The sequence below is a fragment of the Paramisgurnus dabryanus genome, chromosome 17 (assembly GCF_030506205.2).
Source record: "Paramisgurnus dabryanus chromosome 17, PD_genome_1.1, whole genome shotgun sequence".
In the NCBI taxonomy this organism is placed as follows: Eukaryota; Metazoa; Chordata; class Actinopteri; order Cypriniformes; family Cobitidae; genus Paramisgurnus; species Paramisgurnus dabryanus.
The window spans coordinates 31733218-31750011 of record NC_133353.1 but is presented as its reverse complement, the minus strand read 5'-3'; the positions used below and the strand labels follow the sequence as shown (position 1 = coordinate 31750011).

The 16794-nt window shown below is 36.9% G+C and overlaps 1 protein-coding gene across 1 annotated transcript in view; it reads left to right on the top strand.

Moving 5' to 3' along the window:
* Window positions 1-16794, top strand: part of mdga2a (MAM domain containing glycosylphosphatidylinositol anchor 2a) — a 236887-nt gene that overhangs the window by 109772 nt on the left and 110321 nt on the right. The window contains exon 8 of the mRNA XM_065288298.2: window positions 1504-1797. Coding sequence (XP_065144370.1) covers window positions 1504-1797 — 294 coding nt within the window. The remainder of the gene's footprint in view (window positions 1-1503; window positions 1798-16794) is intronic.

The following is a 16794-nucleotide window of genomic DNA, read 5'->3' as shown; positions in this document are numbered from 1 at the left end:
ACCCTGCTGGTTCAGAGGTCTGGACTCAATCAGAAAAGTTGGCGCTCAAATTGCTCAGTCGTTTAGGGATTTGATGTGGAAAATTCACATGTCGTTGCACTTAGATGTCCTGTTTGAACTCCAGGCAGTAAGTCTAATTTAAAGGAATAGTTCAATGAATATGAATTTTTCTGTCTTCATTGTAATTCTTAATTTTTTGGTGTCGTTTCAAAGTCGTATGACTTTCTTATATAGAAGCAAAAACGTAAAGAAAGAACAATGCGTTTGAACTGAATTGGGTACACGCAATATAAAAATATATAATATAATATAATATAATATTTGAACTGAATTTGATATATGTCATATAATATAATATTTGAACTGAATTGGGTATACGTCATATAATATAATATAGTATAATATAATATAATATATAATATTTGAACTGAATTGGGTATACGCCTTATAATATAATATAATACAATTTAATATTTGTGCTAATAGAATTTTTTAATTATAGTGATTAATATGACAATATGACATATAATATAATATAATATAATATAATATAATATTTGAACTGAATTGGGTATACACAATGTAAAAAAATATAATATCATATCATATTTGAACTGAATTTGATATACGTCATATAATATAATATAGTATAATATAATATTATATAAAATTTGAACTGAATTGGGTATACGCATTATAATGTAATATAATACAATTTAATATTTGTGCTAATAGAATTTTTTAATTATAGTGATTAATATGACAAACATTTATGACGATTTATTGTCATACATATGTTTCTGTGCTTCATTCCTGAAATAATTGTCACATTTTTTTTATAATTCATTTAAATCTTTTGTAAGGAAATGGCATTATAAGATTAAAACACCTATAAATATTTAAGTAATTTATTCAATAAAGAAATATGTCTTTTAGAACTGTGAAAATTTAGCAAATAACAGAAACACTCACTATGAAGCCCGGAGTATAGTTTGTTTTCGTACGAAAATGTACGTCTTTCGTTGGTCAGTCGAGACGAAATTAAGTGTTTTGAGGAAAACATTCGAGAATTTTTCTAAATATAGTGGACTTTAGTGGACCTTAATGGTTTGTTGTGTAATAATAAGACATAAAAACAAAGCCAATATGACTCGAATTACGGACACATAACATAACAGTAAGTGCAGAGCGAAAAGGGTGGATGTAGGGATGCTGCAGATGCTACACATCCTTTTGTTTATCTGAAGGTGACCAATATTTCGGTTATCTGAAATAATCACTGTTCGGTCCAATAACTGACAATTATTTACGAATTGTAAAAGCCCAACTTTTTAAGCTTCAAAGAAGACACAAAAGCACCATAACAGTTTAACAAAAGTCGTCCATATGACTTTTTTAGACTTTAAAACACATTTTTTAGATCTTCTTGAATGGTGATATAAAAATGTTGATGTGTGGTGATTTTTCATAGCTCATCACAGCTTTTCATCTGCTCTTTTCTAGTCCCCCCCAACCTGACTGTCCCGGACGGAAAGTCTCCTCGGGTTACTCAGGAGGGTGATACAGTGGAGCTCCAGTGTCTGGTTTCTGGCAAACCCAAACCCATCATCCTCTGGTCCCGCGCCGATAAGGAAGCCCCCATGCCGGACGGCAACATGCAGACCGAAAGCTACGACGGCATTCTGCGCATCGTCAACGTCTCCCGCGAGATGACCGGCACTTATCGCTGCCAAACCAGCCAGTACAACGGTTTCAACGTAAAACCCAGAGAAGCCACCGTTGAGCTCATTGTGCAGTGTAAGTAATCCAGGCGTGTTGTTACTTTCAACCTAATTTAGTTGGCTTGAACATTCTGTGCTTCAGGTTTTAATCGTGACTTGATTGGCAAAAAGCAAACCGTTAATTTTCTTGGGAAATAAATGGAAAAAGTACGGGGACATCATTAATTGTAATTACAGACAACCTTGGCGAGCGATGCACAATGTCGATCTTTTTACTGTCTCATTAAGACCACAAATTCAATTAACGCAGGTACAGAGGTTAATGCAACGAAATGAATTCCATATTATCGATGCATTGCGTGAATGCATTGCGTGAATGAATCGCTTAAGGAGAGCCGGTTTGACTCAGACAGGTGTGTAAGAGGGTCAGATGTCAGTGTTAACGGTTTCATAAATGCAAGCGAATGAAAACGTTCTGGCAAAGGACACATCTCCTTATTGTCCTCTGCAGCCCCTGCGGAAGATGATTATATTGAATATCTGATTACAGTAATAATGCAAGCGTGGTGTACGCCGGATCACGGATGTACAGTTCAAGTATGTGAAAAGATTTTTATTAAATATATCTTGTGTCAGAAGGATCACTAATTTTTCACAATGCACCAGCCATGTCATGAATACGTTTCACTGTAATGGACATGTGCTTGCACGCATTTAAATATTGCTGGATATCTGGTTATGCATTAAAGAGTATTTAAGTTAAAAAGAGCACTCGAAGAAACATAACATCACTTGAAAAATAAACAGCACCTTAAGAAGTAATTGCTAAAGGGTCCTAAAATAATCACTCTAGCTTGAATTTTGAATATCCCCTTACGATACTAACTTGTGTCAGCGTTTTATTCAATTCCTTTAAGCTCTGTTTTTGTCTGGAGGGCCAGATTGGTCTGAAATAGCCTCTGCGTGTTTCCTGTCGTGCTCCGAGTCGGTGGTTTTGTTTGTTAGTCACGATTCAGTGCTTTTATTTTGTTTCTCTGTAATTGCCGACTCTCACTGAGCTTTGTGTTTTGTTTCACCCTGCTATGAATTCAGCATGTGTGATCATTATGTCCTATTTAGGTGAATCAAATAATCCTGACCTTTGCATGTTGCACAAGCTTAGTAAGATCTAATGAACACACGAGTTAGTAAGTGCTATAGAGCGTCTCAAATTTGGCCAAACCTCTCATAGGTTTCTGTGAGATAATTGTTTATTTTTAATTAAAGTAAAGGCTTTTTTGTCTTGGTGAGCAAAATGCATCTGATTTTTGAGTTATTAAAATTTAGAGCTCAAGTCAACCCTCCAGTCTCAGTGGAAGTCACTTTTTGCATGCTCATGTAAATTTCATAGGGCTTAATGCAATCCTCCCCTCTCAGCTGTAATTTATGCGTGACTGCCATCACCAAATAAAAGTATTTTGCTCATTGGTTGAGCCGAAACAAAGCAATAGTTTGGTAGACAAAGCTACTGTACATATATACATTTTTTACTAAATTAATCTACAAATGGATTATATATTTGCCATTGTCTCTGCATATTAAAGGCACAATATGGAATTTTTGCCACTAAAAGTTGTGATACAAATATAAATTGCTGCTTGATGTAAAGGAACGTGAAATGAAAGGAAATCAGTCCGACAGGACTCACAAATCATGTATATGGATAACATGATATAATAACAATCAACTACCATTTTTAAGTTAATTCAACATTTTATGGCAGCAACGAACACTTACTTTTTTAAGTTAAACGACAAATCTTTTTTTACAGTGTATGATGTCATATGCTGATCGGTCTTTGCAGAAGTCGAAAACATTTATGATTTCTACCACAGTTAAGGCAGACATTGAAGATAATGCGGAGATGACACCACCGACAGGTGACCTTATGAACAGGGGTGGAGCGCTTTATAAAACTGAAATTCTCTGGATATAAACATCTTTGGGATCAAGTACACATGTGAACACAATATATAACACTGGGCTAGTAGGATATTTATACATTTTAATAAATCTTACAAATTGTGCCTTTACGTGAAGATAAAGAATGTATTTTAATGCATAATTTAACACTGTCAAACAACTAAAACTTTTTTTATGGGTTATTATATGGTGAGGTTAATTATTTTGTGACTGTGTGATTCAATTAAATGTAAAAGGGTTAAAATGTCAAAATAAATTTGCAGATTACTTGCATACATTCTCTTTTTTAGTCTAACTTTTCTGGTTTTATTTCATTTTGTAAGAATATTTGGGGGATAATTGCAAAAATGTCAATTTGGTGTAACGGTGTAACAAAGTGGTGTAGCTAGTATTTATTTTTTAATGAAAATATAAATATATTCTTTAAAAAATGTGGAATAAAATATAATCATCTAGTTTATCATTTTAGTTTAGTGTAATATAATTTTTTTACATACATTTTTAGATCATTTGTTTTCAGCATATGTCAGGACAAATATTACAAACACATTAAAATTAACATTTAGAAATAACTAATAAAATTATATTTTAAAATTATTATTATTATTATTTTTATGATTACGCTTACATGCCATCAGGGTGGATAAAAATATTTAATATTTCTCATTCTTTGGCGCAATTGGTGGTTACACCATTTTACATTTTCAGGTCCATTCAGTCTTTCATAAAAATGATGCAAATGTAATTTTTATTGCATAAAATTAACATAAATACACTATGTGCATTGAAATAAACCTGATGCGTGCTTTTAAAACAAGTTTTTGAAAAAGATTTTTGAATTTCTCATCTTGCCAAACCGTTTTTGTCACTGACTATATACAGTATTTTTTGTATTACTGTACAATTGAGGAGTGTCCCCGACTAAGGATTTTCATATTCAAATCAGAATTGTCAAATCTTGCCTATAGTCGACTGATAGTCAAAGCATCTATGTGTGTGTGCATGGGTTGGGAGGGGGACCATACCAGGTACTTAACAAATGGGTAACTTTTATTTTTGTTCACAAGCAGCAGACAGAAACAATTTCCTGATAAAGTGACCAAAACTGCATTTTAAGTGATGAACAAAACCGAAGATTTTTTTCATTTTTAAGTTAAAATGAAAGGCAATGTGTATAAACATTTGTTAAATGATTCCTTATAGACCAATTTAGAGTAGACGTCACAGTTACGTCACTGCAAGCTGCGCGCGCAATGCGGTTGCAGAAAAACAGTGGAAATGAATAAGACACGAGTGAAAAGAGCAAGATAACTCACTAGAAAATGTCTTGTTGTGCTGTTAAGTGTCAGAATAAGAATGCCAAAAAAGATGGCTTTCATTTTTATAGAATACCATCGTCGAAGACATCATTTGAAGATAAACGTAGGTGTTTATGATTACAATAAGCCCTAAATGGACAGAATGGAGCGAGGAAAACATCTGGAAATCTTTTAATAATTAGAATAGAAAATAAGTAGAGAAGATGTCCGGTGTTCTGTCGAAGTCTGTTCCCTCCATGTGTTTCTTATAGCGTTTTTATCACGTTACAATTATAATTTATTCAGAATAAATGTTTTTTTAGACTGAAAAAGCAATAATATCACAATTATTTTTTTTATATTTCATAATTTTTTAGTTTTCTATTATTTATTTTTATTTCCTTATATCTTAGCTTATGTCTTCTTCCTGTTTGTTCTAAAATTATTATGTTTACATACTTAATAAATATATAAATATAGCACACACACACACACACACACACACACACACACACACGATGTAAAGTGTTATTAATACATAAACAGGCCTTTTTAATGTATGTTTAAACATAATACTTTTATAATAGTTTTAGAACAAACACGCAAGATAAATATAAGGAAGAAATAATAGAAAACAGGAAAATTATGAAATATTTAATAAACGCTAAAATAGACTGTAAAAATAATTGATTTAGCAAAAAACAACAATACATATACATTACATACATGTATATCAGTAGCCAAGCCATTTAAACTTTTTATCTAAAAAATAAACGTAACGTGATCAAAACGCTATAAGAAACATTGCACTAAAGGGAAACATAGGGGAATCAGACTTCGACAGAACACCGGATCCATAAAAACTACGGTTTAATGCTAAACACTTCACAACCCTACTGCGGAGCAGTCATTTTCTGCAACCAGTTTGGCTCCGCCCACAAAAAACGTCATCTCTGTTTGCAAACACGAAATTGGTCTATAACATTTTAAAGGCACAATGTACAGAACATCACACAAAGATATAACAAACAATATTTTCGATAACTAAACCTAAAAAATAACAAATGTGATCCTCTGGGAAGCCCCGACTACAGTTCAGCGATCTTATTTAATTTTGAGATTTAGCGTGTAATGACCAAAAAAAACAACAACTGGCATAATTTGGGATTGTTACTGTAAATGTTAAAAACTAAGCTTTATACAGTATACAATATCTTAAGCATTAATTTATAACAAGAAAAATATTGAAATTGATGATTTTATAGACACTACACTTTATTATTTTGCGCAGAAATACCTGCTTGCTTTGACTTTGATCATCTCTGTATTCACTTTAGGCACAGAAAAACCTGATGATTTTTATAACATTTGTTTCAGGAATCTCTTTTCGATAATTTGAAAGTGAACACTGACCATAATATTAAGTCACAAGAAAGACAGTCGTGTCAAATATAGGTTCGGTACAGATATTTTTCATGTCATCACCGAAATTTAAAGAAACAGCTTACCTGTTTTGTAACTCAACTTTTGACGAGATAACCACCCTGTTCTAAATAGTTTAAAACGTACCTGTCGAAAAAATCTTTTTTTTGATGTTTAGTTTGATGAACTCCTAAATATGATCTTAAATATGATGCACAGAGCACGTAGCGGCGTTGGTTAAATTGCATGTGCCAGCACACAACAGCGCAACATCCTTACAACTGTCAGGGATGGGGAAGACAGAACCCAAGTGCAGACAGCTCTCAACCAAAAGACTTTTATTATATAACAAAAACACCCTCGAGGGGGTAAGCAAGGCAAGAATATACATGATACATGATACATGATACATGATACATGATACATGATACATGATACATGATACATGATACATACAAGACATGGCAAAACAAACCAGGCTCCATGACAGTGCCAAACGTCTCACACACACACACACACACACACACACACACACACACACACACACACACACACACACACACACACACACACACAGACACAGACACAGACACAGACACAGACACAGACACAGACACAGACACAGACACACACACAGACACAGACACAGACACAGACACAGACACAGACACAGACACAGACACAGACACAGACACACACACAGACACACACACAGACACAGACACAGACACACACACACACACACACACACACACACACACACACACACACACACACAGACACAGACACAGACACAGACACAGACACAGACACAGACACACACAGACACACACACACACAGACACAGACACAGACACAGACACACACACAGACACACACACACACACACACACACACACACACACACACACACACACAGACACAGACACACACAGACACACACAGACACACACAGACACAGACACACACACACAGACACAGACACACACACACACAGACACAGACACACACACAGACACAGACACAGACACAGACACAGACACACACACACACACACACACACACACACACACACACACACACAGACACACACACACACACAGACACAGACACAGACACACACAGACAGACACAAACACAGACACAGACACAGACACAGACACACACAGACACAGACACAGACACACACACAGACACACACACAGACACACACACAGACACACACACACAGACACAGACACAGACACAGACACACACAGACACAGACACAGACACAGACACACACACAGACACAGACACACACACAGACACAGACACAGACACACACACACACACACACACACACATACTGGTTTTTGTGATTTACAAGGACACTTCAGCCCAAACCAGTTTTTTGCTGAATTAGGGGGACACCCCTTTCCACTTGCTCTACAGTGATGTGGAGGATATCAAAAATTTTATTTTGAGCCATACAACACAGATTTCACTTCAAAGTTTGTTTACACACAACACAATGTATAATATAGCAACCAGACAAAATACGCATTTATGAGGACATTTGATAATTAGATGGAAGCCCCACCCATGACAAACGTTATTATGAGGACAGTGATTATGAACACACACACACATGACTTTAAAGTGTATTACAGGGTCCAACGTGAATTAATGGGACATAGCTTAACACAAACACAAAAGTGATGGCAGTGTGCATTAAAGGGACACAACTGATTTACAAGGACAAATGATTAAACACAAACACAAAAGTGATGGGAGTGTGCATTAAAGGGACACAACTGATTTATAAGGACAACTGATTAAACACAAACACAAAAGTGATGGCAGTGTGTATTAAAGGGACACAACTGAGTTATAAGGACAATAGATTAAACACAAACACAAAAGTGATGGCAGTGTGTATTAAAGGGACACAACTGAGTTATAAGGACAATCGATTAAACACAAACACAAAAGTGATGGCAGTGTGTATTAAAGGGACACAACTGAGTTATAAGGACAATAGATTAAACACAAACACAAAAGTGATGGCAGTGTGTATTAAAGGGACACAACTGATTTATAAGGACAATCGATTAAACACAAACACAAAAGTGATGGCAGTGTGTATTAAAGGGACACAATTGATTTATAAGGACAATCGATTAAACACAAACACAAAAGTGATGGCAGTGTGTATTAAAGGGACACAACTGATTTATAAGGACAATCGATTAAACACAAACACAAAAGTGATGGCAGTGTGTATTAAAGGGACACAACTGATCTATAAGGACATTAGACTCAGCACACAGTAACATTAACATTATAACCTTTCATAAACATACAGTAAAAAACAGCAGTAAACACTGTTAAAACCACAATAAAAGGTTCATGACATATGGGCTTTTAATTTTTTATGTTCACCAAGTTTTTATGTTACTACAGTTTTTGCATAGAAAACGTGCAAAATTAAGTAATTTATGACCTTTTGCACCCTGTTTCTAGTGATAGAAATGGCAAAATATGTGTTCAAGTGTGACAATGTCACACAAGAAACATGTTGTACCGCTCATCTTATACAGTATATTGTGATTTTATGTATATTTGAGTTTTAATAGGTTTTACATGTTTTCATTTATTCTATTTTATTCCGTTAGCTATTTTGTTTTATGTCTTTTGGGCTTATTTAAACAAGAATTCTGACCCTCAAAGAACTGTTAGTCTGGCTTTAAAATGTCCACCTCCACTCCATTTATTATCCTAAATTAGATGCACCTGTTAGCTGCATAAAGACACCTGTCCACCCCATACAATCAGTAAGAATCCAACTACTAACATGGCCAAGACCAAAGAGCTTTCCAAAGACAGAGACAAAATTGTACTGGAAAGGGCAACGGGGAAATTGCCAAGCTGCTTGGTAAAAAAAGGTCCACTGTTGGAGCAATCATTAGAAAATGGAAGAAGCTAAACATGACTGTTAATCTCCCTCGGACTGGGGCTCCATGCAAGATCTCACCTCAATGATCCTAAGGTGAGAAATCAGCCCAGAACTACATGGGAGGAGCTGGTCAATGACCTGAAAAGAGCTGAGACCACCATTTCCAAGGTTACTGTTGGTAATACACTAAGACATCATGGTTTGAAATCATGCATGGCACGGAAGGTTCCCCTGCTTAAACCAGCATATGTCCAGGCCCGTCTTAAGTTTGCCAATGACCATTTGGATGATCCAGAGGAGACATGGGAGAAAGTCATGTGGTCAGATGAGACCAAAATATAACTTTTTGGTCATAATTCCACTAAACGTGTTTGAAGGAAGAAGAATGATGAGTACCATCCCAAGAACACCATCCCTACTGTGAAGCATGGGGGTGGTATTATCATGCTTTTGGACAATTTCAGACCCCTCCATGATTTACTCCATAAATACTTATTTTCCTCATATACAATATATATACAATGGAGTGATGAGGGTGATGACTGTCAGGTGAAGAAGATATATACCGTGGCCAGCGTCATCACAGCTGCCACAACGACTTCAGGATCCAGTTCTGAGGGTGCTGGGCTAAGTTTGGGGTAGACAGTGAGTGCTGGGCTGAGTTCAGGGAAGCCAGGAGAATGAGCGCTTAAGAGATAAATTGCATAGATGGGGAGAAATCATCATGAATATATGATCATCCAGCCCCACCTTAAAACACGCATTAGGGATGGCATCACCCCAGCTTTCCAGATGAGCCAACTCCATGATCTCAGCTACATATTCCTCCAGAGGCAATCCATTTTGCTGAAGGTGAAGAAGCAAGTAGTCCTCTGGAGAATCAATTTTATAAGGTCTGTTCTGTTACGGTTTAGGGGTGGATGATGACGAAGAAGATGAGGATAAATATAAACAAGAACTTCAATATACATTCCCTATGAAATAAACAATAAATCTACATCACAATAACGCAACTTAAACGAGAAAGGACAATGACTAAAAAACAACAGGGTATATATACACAATGGAGTGATGAGTGTGATGACTGGTCAGGTGAAGAGGATTGAAGATGATGAGCAAGTGAGGGAGAGTGGAGGATGATGGGAAATTGAGTTCTTAGAGAGATAACTGGGAAAACAAAGGAAAACAGGCAGGCTGACAAAACGGGACTGTAACACACTTAACTCTGATTACAAATTATATTAAGTGAGTATTTAGTAAACGCAAGTGTCTCTTTTATCATAAACCCTTATGTGATCCGATGCACATAGCTTCACATGACGCACAGAACACGTATTTTGACATGACAAGCCACATATATGATGGAAAAGCCGCCACTGGAAAGGGTATTTCTGTTTTCACCTTAAGACTTCAGTGTAACCACCCACTTCAGGTGTTTGACAGGATCAGTCTGATTGACAGACTACATCTTTTAAAGAGTTAGTTCACTACAAAATGTAAATGTTGTCATTAATTACTCTCCCTCATACCATTCCACACCCATAACACCTTCATTCATCTTCAGAACACAAATGAAGATATGTAACACAACTATTAGGTTCAAAGCTCATAAATAACTTATTGTACGAGCTGTATTACAGGCTGCTGGGATCAGAATGATGACATTAAAGTCTACAGGTTCCCTCAATGCAGACAGACCTTCACCACAAGACCTGTTTTAGGTAAAAACGCGGTGCTGAGTGAAGTGGTGGAGAAACTGAGGACTAAACCACAAGCTGAATATGCTGGATCCGAAACATGTGACATTTGTACTGGGAAAAAAAGTATCCTGTCTGGTGTGTCTGGAATCATACTGTTAGAAAAATTCATAGAGTTTCACTCCAGTAAGCGACACAAAATAAGCAATGACACTGAACGTCCTTAGATGAGCTGCCCTTTAACACGATAAAATCTAAAGTAAATTCTACATTGTATCAGAAGTTGCTTGAAGAACAAGTGAGACCACCTGTCAAAAATGTTTTACCTGAAGTGGAACTGGACCTTGGAACATGACAATGACCCAAAACATAACAAATCCACCAACGACTGGCTGCAAACTGGCAAAGTGAAAATCCCAGATCCTAAAACCTATTGAGGTCCTGTGGGGTGATTTTAAAATGGACTGTATTGCAAGAAACTTCTTAAAGGGTGATGAAGGTCATTAATGATGTTATGATGCGCTAAAAGTTGTATATGTGTTGCAAATCACTTAAAACAATAATAGCTGTCACAAATGATATTACAAAGTGGAAACTAGTTATTTTTGCATTTATTGAGGCCATATTGTTTATCCTGTTTGAAAAGTTAAGTTAAAGCCATGTCACAACGTGAAGTTTGGGTGCATGCTGCTGGTTTGTGGTGGCCTACAAACATACACAGAAAATATGCTTGTAAGGAACATTTCTTTACCAGACAGTTTTGTGAATTGGTATTGAGTGCAATCCAGTTCCACATATCTTCATCTTTTAAAGACACCATACAGGTTAGTTTGTATTAATACACTGTTTAGTATTATAAGTGTTTTCAATACGTCAGCATTTATATGCAAGATAAACTTTGAATAGTTATTTTTTATAGTTATTACTTCTATATACGCTTCATTAGGTTCATATTCACGTTCTCCTGTATGCACATGATGGTCTAACGGCTCAAACTTATAAGGAAGTTAACCTGCACTGTCATCTATCGGATCATACTGTGATTCAGGGAATTCTAGTGCCACTTTAGCTGCTACTCTTGGCATCACTATCCAACTTGCCAATCTGTGTGTGTGTGTTGTACTTATTTACTAAATGTAACTCCCCTTGATGCAATTGCCACCTTTTCTCCATGCTCTACTCTCCCATCTTACCCCCAGATAACAGCCGCTTTTTAAAAAGTTTTTCAAATCCTGTCCCAATTACAATGTAAAATTCCAGTGCAAAGTAGTGGCTTTACAGAAAAATGAACAGTTTCACTTCTACTCTTTGATCTATCACATTATATTGCATTTTAACACAACTCAATGCTATTTTACATATTATCTGTTCTGTTGTCAGACATAAAACGAGTAGCCTATAAAATAGTGACTAAACACGACCCATTACACCTCGTGTTTAATCCAACCAGCTGTTCCTTTAACTGCTGCTAAAATCCTGATTTAGATATGCAACATTGTCTGACAAAATCACCATACATTTACATTGTAGCTTTACTGCTGTTGCTCTTAATTATAATTAATAATCATAATTGTTGTTGTGTTTTGAGCCATTTTTTGATTTTAAATGCGAGTGATATAGCGCAGACAATTCGGTGCAAATTCAGAAATATAAGAGAATACACTGTTGTTGTTGTTACACAGACTTCAGAACACGTGCACGGGCACTAGTGCGACAGCACTAGACTTCACATTTTAATCATAGCGTGTGTGTGTGGCACAAGTAGAAGCACACTATGTCATGATTCTCAGGGAACACAGAATACAGGAGCAGACTGATGAAACACAACACTATTTAAATAGAAAAACATGTAAAAGAAAAAAGACCCGCAAGAAGTAAAAACAACACGGAACCAGTAAACAACAATAAACAGACTAGGTAAAACAAACAATAAACGTGACAATGACTTAACTAGACTTAGATTAGACTTAAACACTAGGGGCCCTATCTTGCACCCAGCGCAATTGACTTTGTCAGTGACGCATGTATCATTCGTATTTTGCGCCGGCGCACAGCGGGGTTTTTCCCTCCACAGATGCACGTCAGCAAACTAGGGAATGAACTTGCGCTCCCTGGGCGGTTCAGCGCAAAAAGGAGGCGTGTTGCGGCGCAAACCATCTCTTATGCTATTTTGCAGTTTCAAAAAACAATTGCGCTACTAACCAAAAAAAACTAGTCTAAAGTCAGTGGCGCGTTGCGCGTGGTTCATTATGCTATTTTAAGGGCGCATGCTTGACCATAATGTATAACGTGCACAACGCGCATACACTTTGCTTATCTAATCTACACAGATGCAACAGTTATTTTTGCAAATCATAAATTGTTACACTTAAAAATATTAATACACGAGATAAGGGGAATCATAGTGGTGAGCATTGTGGTGATAGTTTTTATTTATTCTCATGCAAATAACGATTAAAATATTTTCATAACTTTGTTGTGTGGCTGTATTACGTTTATTTTATGTAAATAATAGTTAAAATGTTTTCATAAGAAACCTTAATGTATATGAACTTGATTTGTAAGAGTACTTTGGGGTTGGACCTTGCTTGCGTTTCTTGGGTCCGATTTCAAAGCCCCCAAACCCTTTCAGCGGTGAGGGTGGACGCAGCGATGTCCTCTGCTGGCGTCAAGTCCTGAGGCAGATCCACCTCCCGTTACACGGCGTGCCCGATTTATGCTGGCAAGCGTGGGATTCCCCCGTACAAGGACGTCGGTCTCCTCGGCTGTGAACCGCTCCTGGCGTGCGCCTGGTAAATCCGTCATAATAATAGCATCCCGCCATGGAACTTGCGCCCTTGCGTTTAAAGGGAATGTTGGCTAGCGTTCTGATTGGTTTATTTGACGTTACGCCCAAACCACACCTATGAATAATGAACCTACTTCAGACCAACCCCTTATTGATTTGCGCCCGGCGCAAGAGTTATTTCTCACGCCGGGAAAATAGCAACAGCGCCCAAGATCCGCCCACAAACTCACTTGCGCGTTGCGCTTCGCACTTGCGTTTCAGATCGTAAAAATAGAGCCCTAGGACTTACTTGGCACAGAGTACAAAACTAACCGGCACAAGCAAACAAAAGGGCATTAAATAAGGAGCAAATCAAGAGGGCAATCATGAAACAATAATAAGATAATTAACGAGGAGACGGGGGTCAGGAAATAAGGAAGGAAGCACACAGGAGGTGATTCTCAATGTTTAACTCCGCGTTCCTCCGTGTACTTTCTTTTTTGCGCAAACGTCAACAGTCACGGCTGTTACTGACAGAGAAGACACCTGATCGAGTTCATCATGACTTAACGAAAGGTTAGCAGTAGTGTTTCCCACACATACCCGTTTTATTGGTCTGAGTCTGTGTGCAAGCTCTCTCCCTCCCCTATGATACAGTATGCTTGTGCACGTGTTCTATAGTCGTAACATAGCAACAGTGTATTCTCTAATTTTTCTAAATTTAATATATGACGTCACATATATGCTAATAGGCGTGTCACGTCATCACCGCCACAGTCTCTCAAAATTCTGTGGGAAACACTGAATGCTAAAGAGGAGCATCGCATGGCCTCTGAAGGAAGTGACTTGTAAGGACCAGTCCTGCCAAGGAAGTATCCTTGACATTGAGAAACAGCTACAGTATAAACAAAGGCCTTGTGCTACCTCAAAAAAGATTTGGGCCTGTTATAATCCTGAAGAGAAAACAGGATACGCACATCCAAAAAAGTCTTGACCAGGTGCAAGATCAAAAGATGAATAAAAAAAACAGAAAAAGATCTGCACACTGTAAAAAGTCCCTTTTATTTCAAAAGTTAAGAAAGCAAAGTTTCAGTCGAAGACCTTCGTCTGGGAAACACTGGTTTGCCAGACGAAGGTCTTCGACCGAAACTTAGCTTTTTTAAAGAGCACCAATTATGCTAATAAATTGGCACGTTAGCACGTTATTGCAATATCCCATAGTACATACATGTTATTAAAACTTGAACTAATGCATTGTGAGTCTTATAAATTGCTTACATACCTCACCGATTTCCCACTGTCTGGAAAACGCTCGGTTTAGTTCCTGTCTCCGCCTCCCAAAATGTCTAGTGTATTCGGATTGGTCAGATGACTACTCAACTGTTATTGGTCAGCTGGGTTCGGCGTGTGTTTGAAAGGTTACGCCCCTGACTACGCGTGGGTTGACACAGATTCTGACTGAGAGTCACAGCCTCAGAGGCATCGTACACAAGCGTTATATTTCTCTATAAACGATGGTGTCTGTACTGCCTTACCACTTCGAGCTCGATCCAGAGAGTTCAGAAGGCCGTTACGATATAAACGATCTCCGTCAATGAATGCGATTGGATTTAACTTTTTTAGGCGTCCTTAGCTCTGCCAGAATGCTAAACGAAGACGAAAATGTGTTGCAAAGACATCCAAAAGGTAATTATAACGTACTACATAACTATATGGAAACACCAAATGTAGCACATAGAAAGTATTTGTTGAAATGATTATAAAACGATTTCACTTGGTAATTTCTACATTATTTTACTCTAGTAAAATTTATTATAAGACTGCTTACATACTGTATTACTGTGCAAACTATATGGAAACACCAAATGTAGCACATATAAAGTATTTGTTGAAATGATTATAAAACGATTTCACTTGGTAATTTCTACATTATTTTACTATAGTAAACTTAATTTTAAAATACTGCTTACATACTATTTTACTGTGCAAACTATATGGAAACACCAAATGTAGCACAAAGAAAGTATTAATTGAAATGAATGTTAGTTCTACATTATTTTACTATGGTAAACTTTATTATGAAAGACTGTGCTATGTTTTTACTTACTAGGTTTAAAGGAGATTGCAACAGGTTCCAGGGACTCTTACCTGCGTGATTCATCATCCAGGTTTTGCACAAATTGTCTAAATCCCTACACACAGAACATTTATTGTACCGACTATAAGCCTTTGAGGCGCAGGACTAGAGTAAGTTTTATTACATTTTTAAACAAATAACACTAAAGTATTATTATAGTAACAAAGTACCCAAAAGAACAAAAGATGTAACTTTAAAGAAAATATAGTAGTCAGTCAAAAGTTTATTTATTACAAATATATATTTAAATGTTAAACAATATACAAATAAACATACTTTAGTAACCATATTGTGCTCTTCTTTCAAAAATTGTTCAATTCACTTCTTACAGCTATCTATTCAGATAAATGGCATATCAAAGCTTTGTCAGCTGATGCTATCTAATGGCGCTTTTCCATTGCATAGTACCCCACGGTTTAGTTTAGTTTGGGTCGGGTCAGCTCACCTCACTTTGGCGTGGTTAGCTTTTCCATCGAGTTTAGTATCACTTCGGAGTGGGAGGGATTATAGGCGTGTCGTTATATTTACGCTGCCTACTGCTGTGACATCATACACGTGAGAGCGTTGTTGTACATACCCATACATTCATTTATTTCTCAGTCTGCCACAAAATTAAAATTGGCCACCACAAATAGATGTTTGCACATCGCGTCTATAACTACCTCTGTCTCACATGACAGTTTCTGTTCAAACACCCGACCCGTGGCGTCAGTCGACGGCGCTCCGCTGAGCCTCATTCAAGTTGCATTTAAGCATATATAATGGGGACGTGCATGTCGCGAATGTGCCGCCACAAACTGCACGTCTGAAAAAAAAACTGTTATGGTGTCCCGGAATCTCAACCTGTGGATG